The sequence below is a fragment of the Anoplophora glabripennis genome, unplaced genomic scaffold (assembly GCF_000390285.2).
Source record: "Anoplophora glabripennis isolate ALB-LARVAE unplaced genomic scaffold, Agla_2.0 scaffold339, whole genome shotgun sequence".
Classification (NCBI taxonomy): Eukaryota; Metazoa; Arthropoda; class Insecta; order Coleoptera; family Cerambycidae; genus Anoplophora; species Anoplophora glabripennis.
This window is the reverse complement of record NW_019416451.1, coordinates 90515-103256: the sequence shown is the minus strand read 5'-3', so window position 1 is coordinate 103256 and position 12742 is coordinate 90515. Positions and strand designations below refer to the sequence as shown.

The 12742-nt window shown below is 33.6% G+C and overlaps 1 protein-coding gene across 1 annotated transcript; it reads right to left on the bottom strand.

Annotated features, from left to right (window-relative positions):
• Positions 1-7809: 7809 nt before the first annotated feature.
• Positions 7810-8723, bottom strand: LOC108908122. Its single transcript, XM_018712045.2, has 2 exons — positions 8695-8723; positions 7810-8635 (listed from the first exon to the last, which is right to left on the bottom strand). The coding sequence occupies exon 2, from the start codon at positions 8591-8593 to the stop codon at positions 7979-7981; it is 615 nt and encodes a 204-aa protein (XP_018567561.1). The 5' UTR covers positions 8594-8635; positions 8695-8723; the 3' UTR covers positions 7810-7978.
• Between the last annotated feature and the right edge of the window lie 4019 nt (positions 8724-12742).

Genomic DNA, 12742 nt, shown 5'->3' with positions numbered 1-12742 from the left:
AGTTAAGTCAATGACTTGGATGAAATCATGTGAATGGGATATAATACGAGTTTCTTTACTTAGTTGATTTATCAGGAGGGGATTTTCTAGGTTGTGGATTTTTAAAGAGTTGACTAAGAGGAATGTTGTCGCTAGAAGAGTCAGAGTCTTCCCTTGGAGGTTCATTTCCTGGAACGGAAGGAGGATTATTAATCTTTTTCTTCTGTTTAGGTTTGCGTTTTATAAAGGCTTTGTGATATTTATCACCTTGATGTCCTGATCGTTTAAATATTTCAACTGTAGGACCTAAGTCTTTAGATGTCAGTTCTTTTTTATACCGGGGTGTCAGTTTGTTACGATTTGAATTTTTTATATATATGTCTTCGTCAGTTTCGAAAGTGTCGGGTTCTTTACGTGATTCGTTTAATTTAGTTATAGTTTTGTCCTTTTTTGTTTCAATATTTTGTTTTATTTGGTCGTGCATGGTCTTCATAATATGTCTGTGTTTTTCGATGTAGTCAGATGTTATAATCTGTTCGTTTATGTCGAAAGAGTCAGGTCTATTATCGCCGCGGGTAATATTAATAGGGGTTTCTTTGGTCGTCGTATGTACCGTATGATTATAGGATATTACTGCTAGGGATACTAAGTAGTCAAGGGGTGTGTTTGGTTGTTCAACTTTTATACAGCGTACTAGATCGAGTAAAGTAGAGTGGAATCTTTCGATGTTTCCGTTAGAAGTATGTCCTTGTATGGATGTGAATTGAAGAGAAATTTTGTGTAAATTACAGAAATCTTTAATCATTATGTTATTAAATTCTACGCCGGAATCTACTAAAATTCGATATGGGTAACCATGACTTTCTATAAATTTTAAAAGACTACGTTGGACATTAAGTCCGGTTACTGAATCAACGGGATAGGCATGTGCATATTTAGAGAAAACGTCAATAATGGTAATAAATTTTTGATTATTGATTGAAAGTGTGTCAATGTTCCAGAGTTCGAATGGAATGGAAGGAGTATGTGTATGTTGAAATTTTGGATTAGGTGGATGACGGTCAGTTTTCATAGTAATGCATGTTTGACATTTAGAAATATATTCTCGAATATGATCGAACATGTGGGGCCAATAATATTTTCGTAAAAGGGTCTGATGAGTTGCGGTGACTCCGCGGTGGTATGTTTTTGCTGTGTGGTTATATTTAATTTTTTGTTGTTCTTGTTTAGTAAGAACATCTTCAACTCTTTTTTTTTGCATATGACAAATTTATACTTGGGGGAAAGGTTGCTTTGTAGGGTCCTAATAATTTTTCAATTTCAAGAGAATCAAAGAAAAGTGCATGTACTGTAGAATTATTATTTTTTATAAAGAGTCGTAAGAATTTGAAAATTTCGTCGTCTGATTGTCTGTTAATTAATTTAATAATATGTCTAGTTTTACCAGGGAATGTTTTTTCGCAATGATGCGTATTTAATTTATTTGATTCATTTTCTGATATTAAAAATTGATGATTAAAAAGATTTAAAACATTGTCCGTACACTTGATTTCTAGAATGGGATTAGATTGAGAAGTATGGATAGTTTGAGAGTCATCTTCGGCTATTTGCTCGAAGTCTTTTAATAGGGATTCGTATACTTCGCGATTGGTGTCATTCAGGATGTCTTAATAATAATAATAATAATAAAAGTCTTTATTAGAAAATGTGTACATAAGCAGGTACAAATACATTTCCTAAAGGCGGAGTCTAGCCGTGGCTAATCTACTCAACCTTTTAGAAGAACAGTTACATCAACACAGCTACAATTTCTACATTACATCTTAAAAATAAAAAACATATATTAGTACAGGTACATGTATACTTAAATTACAATACAACAAAATTTAATTTAATTTAATGGTGAAGTCAAGCGTATAAAAAAAGAAAAAAAAAACAAAATTCAAATGATCAATCGCCAGGAAATAAAAGAAAAAGAAACAAAAACAGTTAAACTGTTTGTTGAGATAGGAGTTCAGCCTTGACCTTCTTACGAAATTTGACTACTGAACATAATTTTACATCGTCTCTTATATTATTATAAATTTTAACCGCATTGTAAATAAAAGATGCACNGTCGGAATTACAGTCTGTAATATCATGCGTCCCCGAACACTTACGACATATGATCTGTGAGCTTCTACAATCTTTTTTTAAATGTCCAAACTGACAACATTTAAAACAACGCGGCAAATTCAGATGCTCCCTTACATTATGCTTTTCCCAACCTATATATAAATATCCCTTTGCCAAAATACATTTGAATAGCCTAGGTACGACTTCGAGAACAACATTATAAACAGATTTATATTTTAGTTTAACAATAAACTTTATATCTTCATCTCCTGCTGACAAGTTATTGTCCAGAACAATAGTCTTTATAAACTCACCACTTTCTAAGTCTCCTGCTTTAATGTTATGCACTGATATACGAGGATTACGTTTCTTAGGTTCATTTATATCATAATTAAATCCAATTGTGTTTTCTAGACTGTTTTTTAATTTATCACAAGAATTTTTATCTTCACAGTTTATTAATATACCATTCCTTATTAATTTCGTATTTTTGACATTAATATTAATAGATCCGGGATTTATTGCTGATTTAATGTCCTTTTCTATTCTCTTGTTGTCTATAGATTTGTCGTTCGATTTAATTACTAATACTGATGATTTGTTTACAGTTTTTCTGAGTTGATCGCTATAAGAACTGCTCGACCTTGCTTTTTCATTATCGCCACTCGGAGTTATTTCTTTACATTTAATGGCATCCACTAGCGATTTCTGTAGGTTAACTATATATTCCAAATCACTTATGCGCTTATTTGACATCTCAGCTTCCCGAATTAGGCACTCATTTTCCTTTTGTAGTAAGGTTACTTCCGTGCTGCTATTAGAACATTGACCTCTAAGATTTTCGCTGCACGTTCTGCATTTCCAAGTTTTTTTCTCAATAAAAACCACTTTTGCCACTAAATCAAAACATTTACTATGAAGGAGCACATTACATTTTGCAGTAGAACATTTTACACCACCTCTACTAATTGTTTCATTACAAATTTTACACTTTTTATCGAGCGACTCGGATTCAACATCTACATCGCCCGCCATGTTGGCATTGAGTCTTCGAGAGGTATTTGTAGTAGATTGTCTAAGTCTGGGTCTGATTCGTCAATTTGGGCTATCATGGAATTCATATCGTCAGTTTCTATAGCATTCAGTCTTATACGAGAAAAGGGATCGGCTTGGTTTGTTTTACCTTTTTATATTTAATAGTGTGTTAATTCCTCTAATTTAAGTCTCCAACGAGTCTGGAGTTAGGATCTTTTAAATTACACAACCACTGCAGGGGTTGGTGATCTGTTTCGATAGTAAATTTTGTGCCAAACAGGTATGGTCTAAAATATTTTACAGAATTGACGATTGATAAGAGTTCTTTTTCGATTGTCGAGTAGTTACACTCGGCGGGATTAAGAGTTCTGGAATAGTAAGAAATTGGTTGTCCGTCTTGGCTTAATACGTTTCCAATGGCAAAGTTGGATGCATCGCAAGTAAGGGTAAATGTTTTATGAAAGTCAGGATAGGCTAATACGGGTTCGTTACAAAGTAAATTTTTACAAAGTTCAAAGCAATCTAAATAATCTTGTGAAAAGTCGATTTTTGAATATTTTTTTAAATCTTAACGTTAATGGTTTTGTTACTATTGCGAAATTAGGTATAAATTTTCTATAGAATCCTAAAAGTCCTAAAAAAGATTTTATTTCTTTAACGGTTTTTGGCAAGGGAAATTTTTTTATAGCTTCTATTTTCTTTGGGTTAGGTCTAATACCTTCTGGGGCGATTACGTGTCCTAAAAATTCTACTTGTTTGCAAAGAAACTCAGATTTATCTAGTTGTATTTTTAGATTTGCTTCAGCTAGCGTCTTAAACACAAGTTCTAAATTTTGAATATATTCTTGAAGGGAAGTACTAAAAATAATGATATCGTCCATATAGACAAAACAAATTTTATGCTGAAGGTGTTTGAGGACGTTGTCCATTACTCGTTGAAATGTCGCAGGTGCATTTTTTAACCCGAAGGGCATTCGTACATATTCGTAATGCCCGTTTTCCGTATTAAATGCAGTTTTTTCTATAGAGTTTTCGTGCATCTCTATTTGGTGGAATCCGCTCGCTAAGTCAAGGGTAGTGAAATATTGGCATCTTCCAAGTTTGTCAAGAATGTCACTAATGTTGGGTAAAGGATATCTGTCAGTTTTTGTGTTGTTAACTTTTCTATAGTCTACTACTAGTCGCCATTTTTGTTTGTTTGTAGCGTCAATGTTTTTTGGGACAATCCAAATAGGAGAACTAAAAGGGGATTTAGACGGCCGAATAATTTTTGTAACATTTCATTAATTTGTCGTTGGACTTCTTCTTGGTGTATACGAGGATACCGATAACTTTTTGTATGGACAGGTTTTTCGTCGAAAGTCTTAATCTCGTGTTTTACTTGATTGGTAAAAGTTAAAGTATCGCCAGGAAAGTAAAAACAATTTTCATGCTTTTTACAAAGTTCAAACAGGTGGAATTTTTCTTCGGAATTTAAATGTTCTGTTCTAAGCAGCGTTGTCACGTCTCTCGAATTTTGATTGATGTGGTTTAATGGGATTTCCGTCTTATTTTTAATTTCTAATGATTGGGTGAAATATTCATCTAATGGATCTGCGGGTAAAGTTTGGTCAAGAATGATAGATTGGTCTTCATTCGTGATATTATATACTTCAACTTTTGCTAGTCCGTTTTTTGCGTGAGTTACACAGTCGGGAATACAAAGATGTGTAGTGTATTGGCCTTGTATAAAAATATCTCCGGATAGGATGTCAACAGGGAATTCTACAATATGGATAGAATGAGCTTCGATTTTTACAGGCTTATTGTGTCTTTGTATTTGAAGAGGGATGATACAATTTTGGTTTGATAGTTAAATTCGTCGGGTCAATGATTAAACTTAGATGTTGAAGTGTTTCGAAACCTATAAGTCCGTCAAAATCTTTACTGAAATTAAATAAAATTATTTCCTTGTTATAATCTGAATTGAATTCGTCAAAGATTGGAATATTTGCTGAGAAATAAGAATTTTGGGAACCAGTGCAGGTAGCGATGGTATTGGTTTTAGGATAAGTACAGCCTGGATAAAATTTTGAAATTATAGAAGGTTTCATGATATTTTTTCCACATCCTGTATCTAAAAGAAGTCGAATAGGTGGGTTTTGAATTTGGATGAAAGGGAGTTTATTATTTTCGACATTATTCAGGACTACTATTGGATCCTGGGGAAAATGAGCTTTATGAATATTTGTTTCTTGGGAGTTTTACAAAAACTTTTTGATTTGTCGGGAAGTTGTATGTTACACGTCGCGATGGAGGCAAATTAACGGGTTGTGATGGGAATTGTCGAGGATTATTAGATAGCTGTGATTGAAATTGTTGCGAGCGGTGAATAATTTTGTTGAAATTGTGGGCTGGGACGAAGTGGTTTAATTTGTGTTTTTTGTGGGGGTTTCCTAGTATGTCTATTTTGGAATATAAGTCGTTTGTAATTATCGTATTTAATTTCGTCTTCTATAAAGCTGACTGCTTGTTCTATGGTACGAATGTCTTGTCTTGCCGTAATAAGTTGTTCATAATGATAAGGTAAATTTAATTTGAAAATGTTAAAAGCTTGCGTTGAAAAAAATGAAATTCGTCCGGTTTTTTCATTGACTGATAAGAAATTTTGTTGCACTTTATTTATAATTCTAGCCTCAAGGGCTATTAATTTTTGACCAAATGAATGAATATCTTCACCTGGGGCTAAGCTCGTATATTGAAGTTCGAGTTCCAAAGTCTCTAAAGATTTGTTATCAGAAAAATTTTCTTTAAAGAAATTTCCAATTTCTGGCCATGTTTTAATATCAGGCCTATCTAGCAATGACTCGCGTGCATTACCTTGTATCTTAGTTTTAATGGATGCAAGTATGATTGTTTGGTGTCTGGGGTCGTCAGTACTAAGGAAATGAATTAAATTTTCAGTTTTGCAAAAAATCCGGAAGTTCTATATATCTTCCTGTAAATACTGGTATAAGTTTAGTTAACTTATCTAATGTATCCAAATTAAGGGGACTTGCCGAAGTTGATTGTGTCATTTTGACTAAATTATTAAATTATTTTATCTTTCGGACTATCATCTTTCTTGCTCACACCCTGTATAGGCGAGTCGAGATAGTATGAAAGAAAACAAACAAATTTTAAACCAAATATTTTATTTTTCGGACTATCTTTCTTGCTCACACCCTGTATAGGCGAGTCGAGATAGTATGAAAAAATAAAAGAAAAATTCTTACACTAAATTTCTTTCTAACCGCTCAGCTAACTAAGTAGTCGATGCAAAGTTAAATTGAAATAAAAATTCCTATACTAAATTTCTTTCTAACCGCCTGACTAGCTAAGTAGTCGTTGCAAGATTAAATTGAAATCTCTAACCGAAAAATGTTTTCAAAGCCGGTCTATTAATTAGACTGCAATTTGAATCAAATTTTCTAAATTATACGCTTTTCTGAGAGTTAAACTTGTCAGTTCACTTTGAGAAATAAGCGAACAGTAAGAATTTGCAAATCTGGTACTTACAGCTGTTGAGACTAGTTAACCAACCACTAGTAGTTCTGCCCAATAAATTTCTTCGAATGGTGCCAAAAAGACCTCTTAAAATTGTATCGTAGTTGAACTGCTGACAAAGAAACCTCCTGGACTGGATTTTTGAAAATTCAAAACTGGATCCAAAAGGCACTACGGTCCTACCGACTGCGCCAATAAAATTATAGGTCTGGATGTTTATAAGTTTTTATTAGCACCAACGTAAGTTGACAAGAACAAAGCAAAAACAATATTGTACATGTAATCTAGCGGAGATGCTTTAAATAAGAATAAATTATATGCATCTTCGTTTCTGGAATAAGATGATGCGACAGGAATGCTGATGTTACATTATATGTTATATTAGATATGTTTTTATACTGAAAAATAAAAATAGAGGTCATACATACTATGTAATTGTAACAGCTTACCAATTAAATTGAAAATATTATAATATTTTGACTAAAAACGAACTTTGTGTTATAACTTCAGAAGGCGTACGCGCACCGACTTCTAATTCTAACCAGCAACTACCGCACACATGACAATCTAAATACTATGTTAACTCCCTTTGTAAGTCTTGCCAACTCTTGAAAAAGACAAATGCGTACTCTTAAGGGTCGCGTACTCTTAAGCCTTCCTACCCTATAATGGCCCCTTGTATTTACACGATGTTGGCACAATGAATTTAAATAATATTTAAAGGCGTTATATTGGCCTCTTGTGTTTTACATAATATTGGCATAATGACTTTAAATAATGTTATGCCAATAACATTCATAATATATATAATGGTGGAATATTGTAATTTAATTAAGAACTAATATTGGTTCAATCCCACAAAAATATATTTTATTTCTGACCGGGATATTATAAGCTTATATCGTCATAGTTACGCTATCAATAAAGAGAGTCATAACTCCCTTGGGACATTATAGATTCTATAATTCACTCTACCTTTCACAAGTAAAAATAAAATAAAAAATGCTAATATACATATATGTGTATATATTTATGAAATGAAAACTGAACCATATTTTATTTATTTGCGTCATTACAAATAATAAATGTACAATTTTGAAATGTTCCCTGAAAATTACTACCGCCACTGGAAACAATTTCTTCTTTTGTATGACTGGAGCTTCTGTCCACTACAGTCGAGGTACCTGCCTCTTCTAATGGCAAAGTAGACAACATACGCGCCGTTTTATTTCTCAATTCGATGCTATCCTCCAGATACCCCTCCGCCACCGTGGAACTTTTCCAACCTCCGTGTCTTTTTAAGTTAGTCATAGTTGCTCCTGCATTAGCTAGAGCAGTAGCAGAAGTGCGACGAAGGCAATGTCCCGTATAGGAAGATGGGTTTGGCAATCCTAAATACATTGCGATTTTGATGGGAATTTTCCCAAACATGTTTTTTTCCAATTGGCTGAGATGTACATTTATTTTGACGGAAGCGCAAAAAAAATCGTTCAATACCTTTAGGACGCAAAGACATATAAAGTCTTAATAAAGGCAAAGCAGAGAACTCTTTTTCATCCACAATTGTAAATTTCTTCGATACACCAGTTTTACTTTCCGGTACGTTCACTACCATAACGGAATCCCGGTCCTCTATATCCGATATCTTCATATTCAAAAGTTCCTGACTTCTGCATCCTCCAAAATAACCCATAATCAAAACACCTAAAACAAAAAAAGGAAATAAATACACACAAAAAGGAAAATAAGAAAAAATTACCTTATGCAATAAATGAATTTCATTAGGAGCGTTCTTTGGAAATCTGATAACATCATTAGGAGATAAAACAGCAGACTTTTTCGGCTTATAACTCTTACTCTTCCGTTTCAAAAAAGCCTCTAGTTCATTGAACTTGGCGATATCTCGTTTCTCATGTATATTCACCTTCGATTTTAGCATTGACCATTTAGTCCATAAAGAATTCGGACTATACGTTTCTGACTGCAACGAATAAACAAAATTATTACCAAATCTACCGAATTACGTAGAATATTCCTTACCAATTCTTGAAAATATGCCAGTAATACAGTTTCAGTGGCATCTGTCCGCGTTTTTTCAAGTGTAGCCCCCTTCCGCACAAGCCTTTGGCTTTTGGATTTGGGGGTTGTCTCATTTCTGTGGTGTGTTTTATGTTTTTTTTATCTTTTGGCATAACATTATTCCGTGTCAGCCACTCCAGATATATCTTGTATTCTTTTTGGTATACGGCTTCACTTTTCGATGGAATTAATGATTCTCTTGCTTTTTCAGCTTTTTTCAAAATCTGCTCCATTATATTTGGGGTAGAAAACACGTTTTTAACGCAAACACAGCTTGATAACAAAGTTCTGTTTATAAACAAGTAACAATTCTGTTTATAAACACGTAACATAGCAACAACCCAGCAACAACAAAACTCTTATAATCAATGGTACCTGATTCAAATATACTGGGAAGGTAATAAATTGGTAAATTTTTTCCGTTTTAAAAATAAACAATATTTTATTGAAATCGGTCAGAAATAAAATTATCTATGTACCACGGGAATTAATGAGCCTTAATAACCTCAGGCAATTGCTGTCCCTCGGGCCGGACGCCCTCGGGACGCAAACTTTGCCATCGGTAATTAAGACCCTTATAATTCCCTAGATACATAAATAACTATTTCACAATGTTAAATGCAATGTTATGCCAATATTTGTACCCAATAAAATGAAACAGTTATTTTTATAAAATAATGGTCTAACTTTGGTTTCATATAGATTTAGAAATATTGGTTTACTAAATGAAATCATTAATGTACCAATAATGGCAAAATCTTACAAATATTGGGCCGCTGTTTAAATATTTTGCCAATATTGGTCCATTAAATGTGTGCTACGTCGGAGTTCGTTCCTGATTATATAAATTTGATAAAATTTTATTTGTCAGGCAATTTTCGCCTTGGCGGTTTATATAAAGAATTTAGTTTTTTCGAATATTCTAGAAATCCAATGTTTTCTACAAAACTTAGGGGTTGAAAATCAGTTGCTATCATACGTACTATACACAGATCAAGTTCCTTTGTAGCTGCATCAGATAATGTAGTTTTAGTACGAGCATCAAATAATTTTACTTGTCATGGACGTTTCAAGGGTGGATCTTGTTCTTGTGTTTGTTATTGCTGTTGTTCTTGATCTCGTACTTCTCGAGAAGCTTGTACCACCTGAAATACACCTTCAGAATTTATACTTGGTGTCGGGTCATCTTGTTGAAGAACACCTTCAGAACTTGTACTTGGTGTCGGATCATTTTGAGTAATTTCAATAGAAGGTTCAGTTTCCGATTTAAAATCAACAGGATGAATTCTCCTAAGGTGGTTATTTAAATTTGTGGTATTACCACTAAACTAAAATCTTTTCGGCATAATAAACATGTAACGAATTTCTTATGATCACTTTGTTTGTAGAACTGACAAATTAAAGATTTCTTAACTCCCGGTCTTTTATTAGATATTAAAGAGTATGTAACCGATATAAACTGAAAGTATTTAACTGTGAACTAAATAAAACAATGAGGTACTTTTGAAATTTTAAATCGACTAAAACTAATTCTTCTAAAATTAAAATAAAACAAGTGCTGGATAATAATAATTTATTGTACTGTATGTACGTATGGTATGGCGGCATCACCACAGCCCAGCATTGCGCTGCGCATCGGCATCGATCCTACTCCTACCTCCTACAGTGGCGGCTCGTCTGGTGACGCAAGTGAAGCACCGCTTCACCTAAAATTTTTGTTTGGTTGTACAATTTAAAATTATTTTAAATTTTATATAAATTTTATAATTTAGGTATAATTCTATATTGAAAATGTATTTGTTGTATCTGTATGTATCTGTTTGTTTGTTTAATACGCAGAAATAAACAGAATGGTTACGCGGTGAACGTCCTCTAAAAAAGCATTGCTTTCGTTGAGCGCAAATATCAACCTCGGACCATACAACGTATAGTATACGCAAGTGACAGATTGAAATCAGTCTGTATTCTGCTTCTCTTCGTAGCGTTGTTTATGGCGGTTGTCATGGTAATGTGGTGACCAACATGGGAGAAAATTACGCCGTGGGGGAATGAATGACGCGGATATTGAAGCAGCATTATCATCGACCATCGACCATCGCCTGCCTTTAACAGTTTATACGATACACGTCGCCTAGTGCACAATTATAACGGTTCTTTATTAATATTTGTTTTGTATAATAATTGTAGAAATGTTTCCGATGTGTGACCCAGTATGAGTTTTATTGGAAACGCCATTTTCCAGATGGAAAATTGAGGACAAAGAGAATTTTTTAAATTGCGAAAGACCTGTGCCTTATTTTCTCAATATGGAAAAAAGGGAAAGTCAAAAGGCAACGTGTACGTTCGAAAGTTTCGGAATGAATGGTATTCAGAGTATAAGTGGTTGTGTGGAAGTATTCATTAAAAAAACTTTTCTGTATGCCGTGTTTAATTGTGGGTGTAAAGTCAGGCGTGTGGAAGGTCACGCGAGGTTGTCGTAACCACAAAGCTTCTTTGGAACATACATGTATGGTGTGCGTTAATGTTCACATAAGTCCACAAGCCGAACTAATACGTCTATTTTTTATAAAATCTAAATGAAAATCCTTCTCACGAACGTCAGTTTTTCGTTAACATTGCAAATGCAATTAAAAATTTCCAGATTAATTTAAAGTCGTTTGACCTTGAAAATTTGAAAATTTTTGCCAGTGGCGCTTTTCTTTTTTCATTTTAGTCAATGAATATGCTTCACCTATTCTCAATGTTACGAGCCGCCACTGACCTCCTACGACATATGAACTATTCGAATGACTATTCTCAAAATATATTCGATTGTGCCCATCAGTACGTCACACTAATGGACTTAATTGCACTGGAATTTAATGTACGCATGTTTTCATTTTGACTTTCATCTATCTACCAGCTTCAGAAACCTCAGGCACACCTGTTATGGCTATTTTGGAAAGTAAGGCTAATAACCGCTCTTCAAGATCGGTAAGGCTTAGTGGGCTGTATTTGGGTACTTGGATTACAATAATTATAATATTTTTTTGTTATTATGACATATATCAACTTTTTTCTTTTATTACAACATAGCATTGAACTTGTTATCCTAGTGTAAGTTTTAAAATGCTAAATAATTGCAATAATCGCGGCGCATGTACATATTATCCTTGCTACACCTAAAATATACTGTGCGCATCTCTTTAGAATCTTTTTCTTTCCAGAATGATAAGGTATACATATACTATAAATGAGTAAGGCAATCTTATACTACATCAATAGGTCTTAAACATTTTATTATGAACTTAATAAATACAGACAAAAAGTATAATTATGAAATAACCGCTTAAAATATAATAAAATTGCCTACATACTAATTACTAACTAATACGAGAAGAAAATACAAATCGAAAAGTAAAAACAAATCAGTTTCATTGATTTTTACATAGGATTAATTTAGTATACAGGGCTGGAAAATCCACATGGTCCATCTGCCTTTACATGAGAGCGACAAAGTAAAGTAAAGAAATCCGTGCGACTGACAAGGATGGCTCTAGTGAAGACGTTTCATAATCTGAATAGTCACCGCCCGTTTCGGGTTAGAAGTGGGAGTGACTATTCAGATTATGAAACGTCTTCAATGTAACCATCCTTGTCTATCGCACGAATTTCTATGACTTACTTTATCGCTCTCACTTAACGGCCGATGTACCATGGGGACTTTCCGAACCTGTATATATTTCTAGCGAATGTTATCGTCCTTTTGGGATCTGGCTTTGCCCTTGTGAAATAATCTGATTGTAACGAATGTTTTTATAATCATTTGAATTAATTGGGTTATGTGGTTGTCCAGCACACAACCAGAAATATATGACTACAATTTCACATGTTCAGTAAATTCAACAGAGCTAAATACTGACGAAGGTGCTTTCCGATGAATTTTATTAATGAGAAATTGCGAAATGTTTTTACTTTTAAATAGCTCCGTTACACCTTTTCTGCATGTAAACAAATATAGCAGGCATCT

Coding starts and splice junctions, on each gene's coding strand:
- LOC108908122 (XM_018712045.2), bottom strand. CDS start 8,593: ATGCTAAAATCGAAGGTGAATATACATGAGAAACGAGATATCGCCAAG.